General features: G+C 40.5%; 1 protein-coding gene across 10 annotated transcripts in view; it reads left to right on the forward strand.

Annotated features, from left to right (window-relative positions):
* The first annotated feature begins 855 nt into the window (after positions 1-855).
* Positions 856-13,782, forward strand: part of LOC110099129 — a 33,492-nt gene continuing 20,565 nt past the window's right edge. For 2 of the 10 annotated variants that reach the window (XM_020826196.2, XM_020826202.2), the window contains exons 1-2: positions 856-1,281; positions 1,849-1,932. In XM_020826196.2, coding sequence (XP_020681855.1) covers positions 1,213-1,281; positions 1,849-1,932 — 153 coding nt within the window. In that variant the 5' untranslated portion in view covers positions 856-1,212. Of the gene's footprint in view, positions 1,282-1,427; positions 1,573-1,848; positions 1,933-13,782 lie in introns of those variants that run through there. The other 8 variants (XM_020826198.2, XM_020826203.2, XM_020826200.2 and 5 more) reach the window with 5 other exon arrangements.

Raw genomic sequence — 13,782 nt, forward strand, 5'->3', positions numbered from 1 at the left:
TTGAGTTGACACTTTTAATTAACGTATAGAGTTCAAGCTGATCCTTGAATTCACCTTTGATTTGAAAGTGACTAATTAATATTTTTTTCTTAAACTTTTTTTGTTTATTAATTTGATCTTCTTATTTTTAATCAATTAACCTATGCTTTATAGTGATAATTTTTTTTTTAAAAAAATTCAAATCAAGACGTGCTATTGGGTCGGATTCAAGTCATTTGAGTTGCCAAATAAATAAATTGGACTTTGGAGTCCATCTTGAACCATTTAGTACATGGCTCGTGTTTGCATTGATTGAATTCTCCTTGGGTCAATTTCAGGTCGAATTCAAACATAACTTTTTAACTCATTTTAACGAGAAATTATTTAGTGTGGAGTCCGAACGAGAAAAATCGTCCGGACTGTAAGTATACACACTGTGTGTACATGTTTTGGACTTTGGAATATGTAAATATTGTGTATACTCACAGTCCGAACTATTTTTCTCATCCGAACTCCGCACATAATAATGACACCCTATTTATCATACTAATTATTTATGGTTAGATTTATAATTTAATAAAAAACAATTATTAACATTCTTATATTTTATACTAAATACTTTTCTAAATACTTAGAAAATTGCATGAAAAACACAATGAAAAAGATGTACAGCTTTAAGGCATCGTGTGTACATGGAAAAGATTTATACGGAGACCCGTGAATAAATATAGAATTTCTTAATGAACCTAAACGCTAGGTTCTAGTAGAACATATAATACTTTAAAGGGTAGATACGCAAAATATTTTTTTATGCTTTGCATTTTCTGTCATTTGTAGTTTTATGATTTTATGACGAAAAATCCACAATTAGATAAAGAGAGGGCCATCGCTCTACGTATATCTCCGCCATGGATTGATTCATGAAGAACCCCCTCCCCCCTTCTCCTCAATGAACCAGCTACCACGTCCAGATCCTTTTGAATCACGCTTACGCTAAAAATACCTTCTCAGCTTTCCGCCATTTGTTTTCCCTCCTTTTTTTCTTCCGTCTTATTCCCCTTCTTCGCTGTTCTTATCTGTCGGTCGGATTTGGGTTCATTTTTTGACCGGGAAAGGTCTAATTTGCACTGATGGGATGCGCCTGAGGCTGGTCGGGCATTAGTCCGTTTGAAGGCAACTGCTGCGTGCGTTGAGTGATGAGGAAGCGTGCTGAGCGGACACTGAAGGAGTTGTATGATCTCACGGAGAGGTTATTGCAACCGGAGGCATGTAAAGTTGTCGCCTTTGTTTCGTCTGGTTAGGGTTACGTCTCTTCTCCACGCCCGATTGGTTAAGTTTAGGCAATCCGTTTGTTTCCCTCCTTTTTTTTTGTCTTTCGTCGCCCTTTTCTGGAATCGTTTTGGTGTTACTGATGAACGGGGCTTGTTCTGCTGTGATTTAGAGAGAGGATCGGGGTGTTCTTCTTCTTCTTTTTTTATTTTTCTTATTTGTTTTCTTTCAATTTCTTCTTTTTTTTTTCCTGGTGGTTGAGAGTAAACGAGTTGATGCGATAAATTGAAGTCTGGAAGCAGGGATGTCATAGAGTGTGAGTAGGTAATTATTTTGAATTACAATTTGTCTTTGTGTAGGACAGTGGTGTAAATTCCTTTTTTTAAATGTTTTTATTTTTTTAAATTCTTTCGGTTGCTATTTTTGTCAACTAGTTCATCCGCAACAAAGCCAATAGCACTATTGAAACCCCCAAGCTCTGTAGCAGCCGCGTAGATTACTGTTTTCTTTTTCCTTTTATTTCTTTTTACTTTTTCTGATTTGGCTCTGGGATCGATTATTTTGATAACTAACACAAAACTGCTTAATTTGCATTTTCAGATCACACCTGTTCTGAAGGGTAGCTGTCGCATTCAAGGGCCTGTGGATGATTTGGACCTGAAGGATATGCAGGGGACTGATTCTGTAAGAGCTTAACTGTGATCAGAAAGATACCTTCTTGCAGATATTTTTATTCTAATAGTTTTTATTTCTTGAATGTCAAATGTTAGATAAATTGCATAGAAAAAATAATATTTTGTTACCTAAATAACATTATTGAAATCTTCGCTAAGTCTTGTATATATATATGATGTCAAACTTAAAAATATTAGCACAACCTTGTAAAGAAGAAATACAACCTATAATTGTGACACAAGTGGTAAATGGTATAGATTATATGATGAAGCAAATGAGCGATTATTCAAACTTATAACCTTAGTATGAATAGAACAACTCAACTATGCTAGTTAAGATACTCAAATCACTAACCCCTAAAGTCACACAAATAAATGTTCCACCCACAAAGAGATATGGTGATATAATAAAACTTAAGAGTATAACTTAAATGGTTTAACTACACTAGCAAGGAAGCATTCTATCATATGGGTTGCTATCTACTGTTTTTATTTTCCTTTTAGAGTTTGATGGTATCTTTCTATAATCATTATAGCTCAATCACCATATACAATTCAAGTATATGATAGTGCAAACATGAAATGTAAACTAATCTAACAAGTTTGACTTAAGAATTTTTATGTGGTTTGACTCCAAACCTCAGTTAATATCTACGCCTAAGCACTCCTTTGCTTTAGGATTCCATCAACTACCCATGGAAAAGAAGACCTACTTTTTCGGCGAAGTACTCTTCACACCCGATAGTACAAACTCAACACCTCTTCAAATCGGTGGGACAAACCCAAATCCCTAAATATAAGATTTAGATTACCTTTCTAAAATTCTCTTATTTTTTGTGGTGTATAAGGCTTGCATCAAAAAATAAATAAAATATACACAATTTGTAGAAGAAGTTGTATGATATACAATAAAAAATACTTTACAAAGCTATTAAGAGATTAAGGGATAAAGATCACCAAAAGGGTGATTTAAAGGATATTGATATTTGACGAGCGCTTCAATATTTATGATAAATCACCTCAAAATGATTTTATGATAAAGCTTTTAATACTTTTTTAAGCCTATAAAATTCTTATCTTAAGAGAAAGAAATTAAAAAAAAAAATCCAAAAATTAGCTCAAGATTTACCCGACATCTAATCAAATTAGTTAGTACTATGCCAAGTGGGCAACAATAAAAGCTATGATTGATCGCTATCAAAATATTTCAATATGATTTATATGGTGTTGTTAAGGGTAGTAACATGGAATTTAAATATTAAGAACTTTTAGTTTATTAATAATCAGTCTAACACCAAAATATATGAAATTATTTGTAAACAACTTAATGAATCCAATGGAATGAGAATTAAGCTCAAATTCTTTAAGTAGAATAGAGTCATATAAATAATCATTATTAATACATTAGCCTGATTAAGCAAATTTAATATAATAATTAAAGCATATGGACTTTTTTGAATGGTCGTGGGACTCATAAGTTAGGTAATCTTTATAGGGATCCTTAAGCACACGAATTAAGATTCTAATCTTTGGATCAATTCTCTTATGGCTCTTAGATTGCAGTAGATTTGTCTCTTCTTCTAGTTGTCAGCTCCTCTTATGGGCTTTTTTATTTTTTGCAAAGAGCTTTGATTTCTTTTCATAATAAGATTTTTGGAGAATTTTATATATGCATTCACACTTTGTATAGAATCAATCAATCAAGTAATACAATTCAAAGTTTTTTTTTCTATTTCTACTTTTCTACGTAGTATCAGAGTGAGGTTAGAGTTTCCTTCTTCCAATCTTTTTATTCCTTTCCTTCTTATCGGGATGTTTTATTCTCTTCATTATGTATGATTTTTTTAACTTCCCTTTCGAAGAGTCAACCATCATTAATGGTGTAAGTTAGATTAAGGAAGAATTTTGATAGGAAGTTGCTGAAATTTATGAAAATCTTTAGCTGAAATCTGATTTCAACAATTTAAGAAAACTAATGACAAGAAAATCAAGAATAGAACACACAAGAACACTTTTTTAATTGAAAGTTTAATGAAAGAAAGATAAAATATAAGTGGATCTTCAATTGGAGAGGAAGATTGGGCTCTCCTAAATCTGTAGTCGCTGGCTAGAGCCCAAACACCCTAAGGACAATCTAAATTCAGCAAACAACACATGCCCTTAACCCTAAAAAAATCACCTACTTAAAGCAAACAATAAACTAAAAATACCCAAAATAGCCCTACCCCAATTCCTAAATCTGCCCTCAAATCAGCCCCCTCTCCTGTGGCTCCCGCACTCGTCGTATCAACACTCCCCCTCTCTGGAAAAAAAAAACACACACCTTGTCCTCAATGTGGAAGGATAGAAAATGATTAAAGAACACCTTATCTCTAAGGGGGGCCACCTAGCCAGCCTCGAATCTCGGAGCTCCTCCAGGCTCTGCATTTCCACCAAGTATCCCAGCCCTGCTTCTTGTATCGCCTTGACCATGGTTTTGAGAGAAACCATAGTTTTGGATAGGCTAGGTTCCCCTCTAATAACCACTTTCCTCCCTTAAACCTCGAATTCCATCGCTAGCATCTGGCAATCAATCTTAGTTTTTCCCAACTTGTGCCGTCATTTTATTCTCATGATGACATCAGTGCTCCCTAACTCGAATGAGAGAAAGTCCTCCCTCAACTGGACTCCATGTATGGTTAGAACCACCCCTTACACACTCCTTTACATGTCTCCATCTTCCCAGTGCCCATTATCTCCCCATAACACATTGTGTCCACCAGTTTCACCCCCAATTGGTTTACGACCTGGTTGGCGATAAAGTTGTCTGTAGCCCCTTTATCTATCAACACCACTTCCTCCATGTCTACTATTTCTCCTCTCACTTTCATGGTGTTATTAGGAGTGAATTCCACCACTAAGCTTAAGGATACCACTGCTATGTCTAAATGCAATTTTTCCCCCTCCACCGATGCCTCACTCCCACCTCCCTCAACTTCCTCATCATCATAGAAGGTGAGACTTGAAGGGTTCGGTCCTTACACTTGTGTCACAGTGTATACCTCTCATCACATCTGAAACATAACTCTTTTGCCCGCCTATCACGCACCTTTGTTTCTTTAAGGCGCTTGAAGTTGTCTCCAGAGCGAACTCCAGTTCCCTTCTCCTTCGGTGCTTCCCTTTGAAACGACATTGTTTGGGTTCTTGGTGCTAGGGTTGTAGAGGTATAATAGGTAATACTTGTGTTCACAAGTAAACCTAACCAAAACCAAGTACCACAACAAGGAAAAATTGCTATTCACATCAGTAAAACAGCCAAAAACAGTGGAAAACAGAGGAAAACTGAGAGAAAACTTGTAGGAAAACCACTAGAGCAATTGTATTTCACTAGTAGATTCAAGAAAACAAGCAAATATACAATTTCCTTCAATTCGAGATGAATGAATAACTCTCCAAATCTCCGACAACGCCAAGAGCCCAAACTACAAAACCTAGATCTCAAAAAAACATTCAAATTTAAGAAGATCCCCTAATTCCCACATTACTCCCTAATTAAAGTTAAAGGAAGGATACAAATTCCCTAAACACCCTTCTAATTCAAAAATTCCCTCCAAAAGAATTGTTTAATGCATGCTTGGGCCCACTCCATCTTCCGCCCCTCCCTCTGCTTGGTTCCGCCTGGCATTGGGCCGCCGGGTGTAGAATCGGACCGGTCCAACTGGGATCGGTCAAGGCGTAACATTACTCCCCTCCCAAAAATTCACCTTATCCTCAAGGTGAAAGTACGAGAATGTTGCTTCACCATCTCATAGGGCTCCCAAGTGGCCTCGTAGTCGGGGAGATCCTTCCATTTGATCAACACCTCTTTGTTTCCCTTTTTATCTAACCTTACCCCTTCTAGCTCCACGGATTCCATGATCACCTCCAAATCCTCTATCAATGATGTTGGTAATTCCACACTAGCTGCATGCTCTCCAAGTGCTTTCCTCAGTTGTGACATATGAAACACCGGGTGTATGGTAGCGGAGGAGGGTAACTTTAGACGATACGCCACAGCTTCAATCTTCCCCAAGATCTCATAGGGACCAAAGTATCTCGGGGCCAATTTCTTGTTCATCCTATTAGCCACTTATTTTTGCCTGTAGGACCTTAGATTCAAGTACACCTTCTCCCCTACTTCATATTGTATGTCTCTTCTGTGTGTATTTGCTTGCTTCTTCATGATTTGTTGTGCTCTTCCCAAATATTTCTTCAACTCTTCCAACATAAGGTCTCTTTTCTCTAGGTATTGTTCAACTGAAGAGATAGGTGTACTTCCTCTTCCATAGTGCACTAGGTGTGGGGGGTCCCTCCCATACAACACTTTGAACGAGGACATCTGAGAAGCAGAATGGTACGAGGTGTTGTACCAGTACTCCGCCCATAATAACCATTGAGCCCACTCCCGTGGTGTTTCTGAAGCAAAACACCTCAAACATATCTCCAAGCTCCGATTTACCACTTTTGTCTGTCTATCTGTCTGAAGATGGTAGGCAGTACTTCTCTTGAGGACAGTACCCTGCATTCGGAACAATTCCCTCCAAAATTGACTAAGGAACACTTTGTCTCTATCAAACATAATTGATTCGGGCATCCCGTGTAATCTAACCACTTCCCTGATAAAAGTTGCTGCCACTGATACCGCGGTGTACGGATGTCGTAGGAGGATGAAATGTGCATACTTACTGAGTCGGTCTACCACTACCAAAATGACTGTGAATCCCTCTGAGCGGTGTAGGCCGTCAATGAAATCTATGGACACTTCCTCCCATACTCTGTTTGGAAGTGACAAAAATTGGAGTAACTCTCCTGGTGCCATTGCCATGTATTTATTTTTCTGACACACCTTGCCACCATCTCCTCCACATTCTTATGCATCCCCTTCCAGTAGAGTTCAGCTGCTAACCTTCTGTATGTCTTCTACACTCTTAAATGGCCTCCAACTGCACTGCCATGGAACTCCTGTAACAAGTGGGGAATATGTATGGAAGTTCGTGGCATCACCAACCTCCCATGATACAATAGTCTCTCCCCCTCAATGCAATAACCCGGATGGCTACTGTTGTCTTTCCTCAGATCCTTCCTGATCTTTTCCAATTCTTCATCTAACCTGCTCTCTTCCTTGATGGCCCCCCAGTCGATCATCAAGGGTACATACAGATCTAACTCATGGAGCTTCCCCACACATTTGGATAGGGCATCCGTTGCTTTATTTTACAAACCAGGCCTGTATTGGACCTCGAAATCGTAGCCCAAAAGTTTGGATAGCCACCGCTGATTTTCCTCAGTCACCATCCTTTGCTCCAAGATGTACTTTAAACTCTGATCAATCCGGACAATGAAATGTCGACTCAAAAGATAGGGGGGCCACTTCTGAATGGCCAAGACAATCGCCATCAGCTCCCTCTCATACACTGACTTCAGTCTTTCCTTGGTTGATAGCACTTGACTGAAGTATGTTACAGGCCTGTGGTTCTGCATCAACACTGCTCTCAACCCATATCTTGGCGCATCGGTCTCTACAACAAAGGCCTGATTGAAATCTGGAAGGGCTAGAACAGGAACAATGGTCATGTCTTCCTTCAACCTCTCGAAGGCCTGGGTCGCTGCATCTTCCCAAGAGAAGTTGTCTTTCTTCAGCTGCTTAGTCAAGGGCCATGCAATGGTACCATACCCCTTCACGAACTTCCTGTAATAGCCAGTCAATCCTAAGAAACCCCTCAACTCTCTTAGGTTCCTAAGTAATGGTCATTTCTACATTGCCTCAATTTTGGTTTGGTCTGCCGCCACTCCTTGGGCTACCACATGTCCCAAATTTTCCACACTGGACTGAGCAAAACTGCATTTTTTCAGGTTGGCTCTCAACTGATGCTCCTGCAGCACTTTTAAGACCATCCTCAATTGTTCCATGTGCTCCTCCACAGGCTTGCTGTATACTAGAATGTCATCAAAGAAGACAAGAACAAACTTCCTGAGGTACTGCTTGAACACCTTGTTCATCAAGGACTGAAATGTGGCCAGAGCGTTGGTCAACCCAAAGGGCATTACCAAGAATTCATAATGTCCTTCATGTGTCATGAACGCTGTCTTTGGAACATCTGCCTCTCTCATTCTGATCTGGTGGTATCCGGATTTTAAGTCCAGCTTGGAAAACATCACTGCCCCATGCAGCTTGTCCAACAGCTCATCAATCATCGGAATTGGGAACTTGTCTAGTACAGTGCCCTTATTCAGAGCCATGTATCCACACAGAATCTCCAACTCCCATCTTTCTTCTTGACCAGGAGAACTGGACTAGAAAAAGGGCTGACGCTGGGTTTGATGATCCCTGCTTTCAGCATTTCCCGGATCAACTTCTCAATCTCATCTTTCTGAATCTGTGGGTAACGATAAGGGCGGACGCTGATTGGTGTCTCCCCTTCTTTCAAAGTAATGGCATGCTCCATCTCCTTCTGAGGAGGTAAACCTTGGGGAAGTTGAAAGACCTCGCTGAACTGGTGTATGAGAGGCTGCACTATAGGTGGAACATTGCCTTCTTCCTCTAATCTGATCCCTTCCAGGTTGTGTAACTCCACTAAGTAGCCTCCTCCCTCCTCCTGAAGGGTTCTGATCAGGGATTTGAGAAAAACCCTGCCTTGGTCAGCCCGGCGTCACCCTGAATCATCCTTCTTCTTCCCCCCACCACCAGCTCCATCCTCAGTGTCCCCCAATTGATCTTGGTCTCCCCCAATATTTGCAACCACTTCATCCCTAGGATGATGTCAGTGCTCCCCAATTCCAAAGGAAGGAAATCCTCCTTCACCTGGATCCCTTGAATCTTCAGCACCACCCCTCTACAAACTCCTCTACCCATTTCCACTTTACCCGTGCCCATCATCACCCCATAGCCTCTGGTATCCACTAACTCCATCCCCAACAGCTCAACGATCTGGTTGGAAATGAAATTGTGGGTTGCAATGTTTAAAATTGCGTATTTGGGTATTGAGGCATTTTTCATTCGTGAGGCGAGGCATAAGCCTCAAGGCATTTTTAGGCGTAAGCCTCAAAATCAAAAGATTGTGTGAACATAAAATGATAAATTTTTTTTATACTAATGAGTGAATAATATAAAACATAAAAAAACATAAGTTATGAAGTGAAATTAAAATATACCAATAATAAGACAACATGAACTATAGTACAACTCAAAATTCTATCTTTCCCAAATCTCAGTATTCTTTTCATTAACATATAATTCAAATTTCCAAAAATAAATAGCAATGACATATCACATAAGAACTCATAAGTCATCAGCACTGTCATCACTAAGGGGTTCTTCATTTGAATCATCATTATGATGAACTGCTCTATCCCCTTCCTCCTCTCCTATAGAGTCCAATGTCGGGCATTTACTTCAAGATTTATGTAAGTTTTAATATATATAGCGTGAGGCGTAAGCCTCATGCCAGTGAGGCGAGGCGGGCCTCAACCAAGTTGGCGCAAGCCTCATTAAAAAAACTCAAGGCGTAAGCATCAAGACATTTTTTTACTGGAATTGCGCAAAGGCGGGCCTCAAGGAGAGCCTCATATTGCGCAATTTTAAACCATGGTGGGTTGCCCCACTGTCAATCAACACTAGCACCTCGCGGTCGGCTATCTCTCCTCTCACTTTCATAATGTTACTTGGGGTGAATCCAACTACAGAGTTCAGAGAGACTTTTGCCACATCCAGGTGTAGCTTCTCTTCCTCTTCAGATCTGCTCCCACCTTCCTCCTCGTTTTCCTTATCTTCACAGACAAGGAGAACCTAAAGAGTTCGGTCCTTGCACCTATTTCCTGGCATGTACTTCTCATCACATCTGAAGCACAACCCCTTTGCTCTCTTATCCTGCATCTCCTTCTCTGTCAGCTTTTTTAATTGTCCCCCTCCAGTTTTCTCTTTTGGTGCTTCCTTCAGACTTCCTGACAGCCCCTTTTGATGGTAAGAAGGTAGTAGTCATCTTATATGATCCCCCAGAATAGTTCACTCGAGCTCCTCTTTCTGATTTCTTCTGATCTTCTACCAACTGCGCCAACTCCATAGCCTTCCATAGGTTCCTTGGCTCCAGCACCCTGACTGCTGTTCGGATCTTCGGTTTTAGCCCCTTCATGAAGTTCCCTTCTAGGGCTGACTCCGAAATGTGATCCAATCTGCTAGCCAAGTACTCGAACTTGTCCCGGTAGTCTACCATTGTCCCCTCCTGAGTCAGAGCAAAGAATTGCTCATAGAAGTCTCCTCCCCCATCGGCTTGGAAACGCTCCAATAAGCAATCCTTGATCTCTCTCCAGCTCCGAATGGGCTCCCTCATGTCACGCCACTGATACCAGGCCAAGGCTTTTCCTTCCAAACACAATCTCGCCGCCGTCATCTTCTCTTCCTTTGTTAATCCGTTGACAGAGAAGTAACGCTCCACCTTGTAGATCCAGCCATGGCCATCTTCCCCCTCAAAGACGGGCATCTTCAGCTTCCTCACCCGTGGGTCTCCCCCGTTTCCCCTGAATCCTCCATAACCTCCTATTCCTCGAAAAGGAGGTGCTCCCCAACTTTCACGATCTTCCCTCCGGCGGTTATACCCGAACCCTTCAACATATTCTCCTCTTCTCCCTTCAAAATCAGTCCCTCGGCGATGAAAATCTTCCCTTCTCGCTCCGAAATCAGCACCACTTTGGTCATTTCCCAGACTCATCTCCTCTCTAGAAAGTGGCTCTAGAGGTGGCATGTCGTCCTCTCCCTCAAGGATCTCCACTTCCGGATTTCTCCTCCCCCTAAACGGGTTCGGATTCCCTCCTACGCCATGGCCTCCGATGATCTCTCTTGCTTCCGATGTTGTCTGATTTGTCTTCATCTCAAGTAATATTTTTAGCATTTCTTCCATCACGGTGAACTTCCCCTCCAACCTTTCATTGTTGGAGGTGATTTGATTTTGAAAATAAAAAAATCTTCCCTCCAAATCAGATTTCAATTGTCCGACTTCGCCTTCCAAGACTTCTACCTTCTTTCCGGCATCGTTCTTCCCCACGGATCTCAAGTAACTCACTTCCGGAAGCCAAAAGCTCTTTGAAAAAATAGGATTTCAGCCGCCTAAGGTCCCAAATCGATGCTCTGATACCAATTTGATAGGAAATACTTGTATTGACAAGTAAACCTAACCAAAATCAAGTACCGCAACAAGGAAAAAACTGCTGTTCACAGCAGTAAAACAGCCAAAAACAGTGGAAAACAGAGGAAAACTGGGAGAAAACTTGAATGAAAACCACTAGAGCAATTGTATTTCACTAGTAGATTCAAGAAAACATGAAAAGATACAATTTCCTTCAATTCGAGAGGAATGAATCTCTCCAAATCTTCGGCAACGTCAAGAGCCCACACTACAAACCCTAGATCTCAAAAAAACATTCAAATTCAAGAAGATCTCCTAATTCCCTCATTACTCCCTAATTAAAGCTAAAGGAAGGATAAAAATTCCCTAAACACCCTTCTAATTCAAAAATTCCCTCCAAACTAATTGTTTAATTCATGCCTAGGCCCACTCCATCTTCCGTCCCCTCCCTCTACTTGGTTCCACCCGGCATTGGGCCGCCGGCTGTAGAACCAGACTGGTTCAACTAGGACCGGTCCAGGCATAACAAGGTACTCCTGTAAGCCTCTCCCATGATGTAGCTCCTACTAGCATTTTTCCTTCAATATTTTCCTCCATCCTTTGAACAAGCTCCATTGTCTCTCTCAGCCCTCTAGGTCTTCGCACCCTGAGCTATGCTCGTATGCCCTCCCTAAACCCCTTCATGAAATTCCCTTCCAACCCTTGAAAATTTCTCTCGGTCTTCCTAACAGCAGCTCAAACTTCCCTGATACTTCATGATTGCCCCCTCTTGAGTTAGGGCATTGAATTGTTTGTGGAGGTCTCCTTCCTGAATGGCTTGGAAACACTCCAACACCTCCTTAAATTCTCACCAATGAATAGATCAAGATATCAACCCCCGCCCCCCCCCCCCCCCCCCCCCGCCTTGAAAACCAAGCTAGGTCTTTTCTCTCCAAACATAGTCTTGCCACCATAAGATTTTCCCCTTCTGTCAAGCCGTTGATCGCAAAGTAACGCTCCACCTGATACACCCAACCCTAAGCATATTCCCCTTCAAACACTGACATCTTCAACATTCTTGATCTTGCATCCATATCCCAATGACTTCTCCCTCCGTTAGTTCCTCCTATGTAATGATGGTGCGAATTTCTCCCTTCCTCTCTTAGCTAATTTGGACCCCATGGCTCCGCCCAACGATGACCTCCTCCAATCCACCTCTCTCCATGCCCGGTACCCAAAGGGTTTGACCTCTTCCCTCCATGTTGTCCTTCCTTCGGAATATCCTGATCCGCCCATCCATGGAGCCCCCCCATGGCGGTCATTGCTGGAAAACACTCTCCTCTTCATCATTGTCCTCTGGAATCTCCTTCCCCTTTAGTTCTGCCTCAGAACCGCTAGTGAGGCTTTTAATTGCATTTCGATCAACTTCTTCATCATGTCATCCATATTTTTGAAGCAGCTCTCTATGGATGACAGTCTTCCTTCCGTGCCGGAATATCTTTCCTCCACTACAGCCTTGTGATTTTCCATCTCGCCTTCCAACATCTCCATCTTCTTTGCTGACTTCATGGATTTAGGTTTCAAACTGTGAAAAACAACGACAATTGGTGAATCAGGTCTTCAAACGGTGAAAATTAACAAGGTGAGAAGAAAAATGCAGTAGAAATCAGTGACGGGGACTTAAATTTTAGCCCAAGAAACCACTTTGATATCAATTTGATAGGAATTACTTGTATAAATTTATGAAAAACCTTAGCTGAAAATCAAATTTCAACAATTTCAGAAAACCAACAACAAGAAAATCATGAATAGAAAACATAATAACACTCCTTTTTATTGAAGGTTTTATGAAAGAAAGACAAGATACAAGTGGATCTTCAATTGAGAAGGAAGATTTGGCTCTCTAAAATCTTTAGTCGCCGGCTAGAGCCCAAACATCCTAAGAACAATCTAAATTCAGCAAACAACACATACTCTTAACCCTAGGAAAATTACATGCTTAAAGAAAACAATAAACAACAAATACCCAAACAAAACTCCCCCAATTCCCTACCGACTCCACCCTCAAATCAAACCCCAAATCTGTCATCTTCAATTAGGAAACATTTCTTAATTAACCCCCTCCAAATCAATCCCCAAATATGCCCTTTTTAATTAGGAAATATTTCCTAATTAATCCCCTCCAAATCAGCCCTCTTCAATTAAGAAATATTTCTTAATTAATCCCATCCAAATTAGCCCCCCTCTTCTGCGGCTCCCGCTCCCGCTTTATCAAATTCCAGGAGCTACAAATATTTTATTGCTTGAATGAGAAAAATTATTTGAAGTGATCCTAAATTGTGAAGACTTTTATGAAATGAAATGAAAATATCCATTACCTTATGGATCCTCCTCTGGAGTTGAATGACCCAATGTTTGTACTTTGGGATGAAATGGATTTCATGATTATGACATGATTGTGAAATACTATGATGCTTGAAAAAATTGCTTTTATATGCTCATCTTCATCATAAAAGAAGTTTGGAATGCTGTCAAACAAATGTATTGAAAAGTGAAGGATGTTGTCCTCATTGACGAGATCAAAAGTAATATTTTTAATACAATGAAAGGCTATTGGCTTAACTTGATTATTATCTAGATTTTAAGATGACATATTGTAACAATGCGGTAATTCTCAAACAATTTGTATAAAGAGACATCATATTTGAGCTTTTTGTGGGATTCTATAATGGCTTCAACTAAGT

The sequence above is a fragment of the Dendrobium catenatum genome, unplaced genomic scaffold, assembly GCF_001605985.2.
Source record: "Dendrobium catenatum unplaced genomic scaffold, ASM160598v2 fragScaff_scaffold_264, whole genome shotgun sequence".
NCBI classification, from domain to species: Eukaryota; Viridiplantae; Streptophyta; class Magnoliopsida; order Asparagales; family Orchidaceae; genus Dendrobium; species Dendrobium catenatum.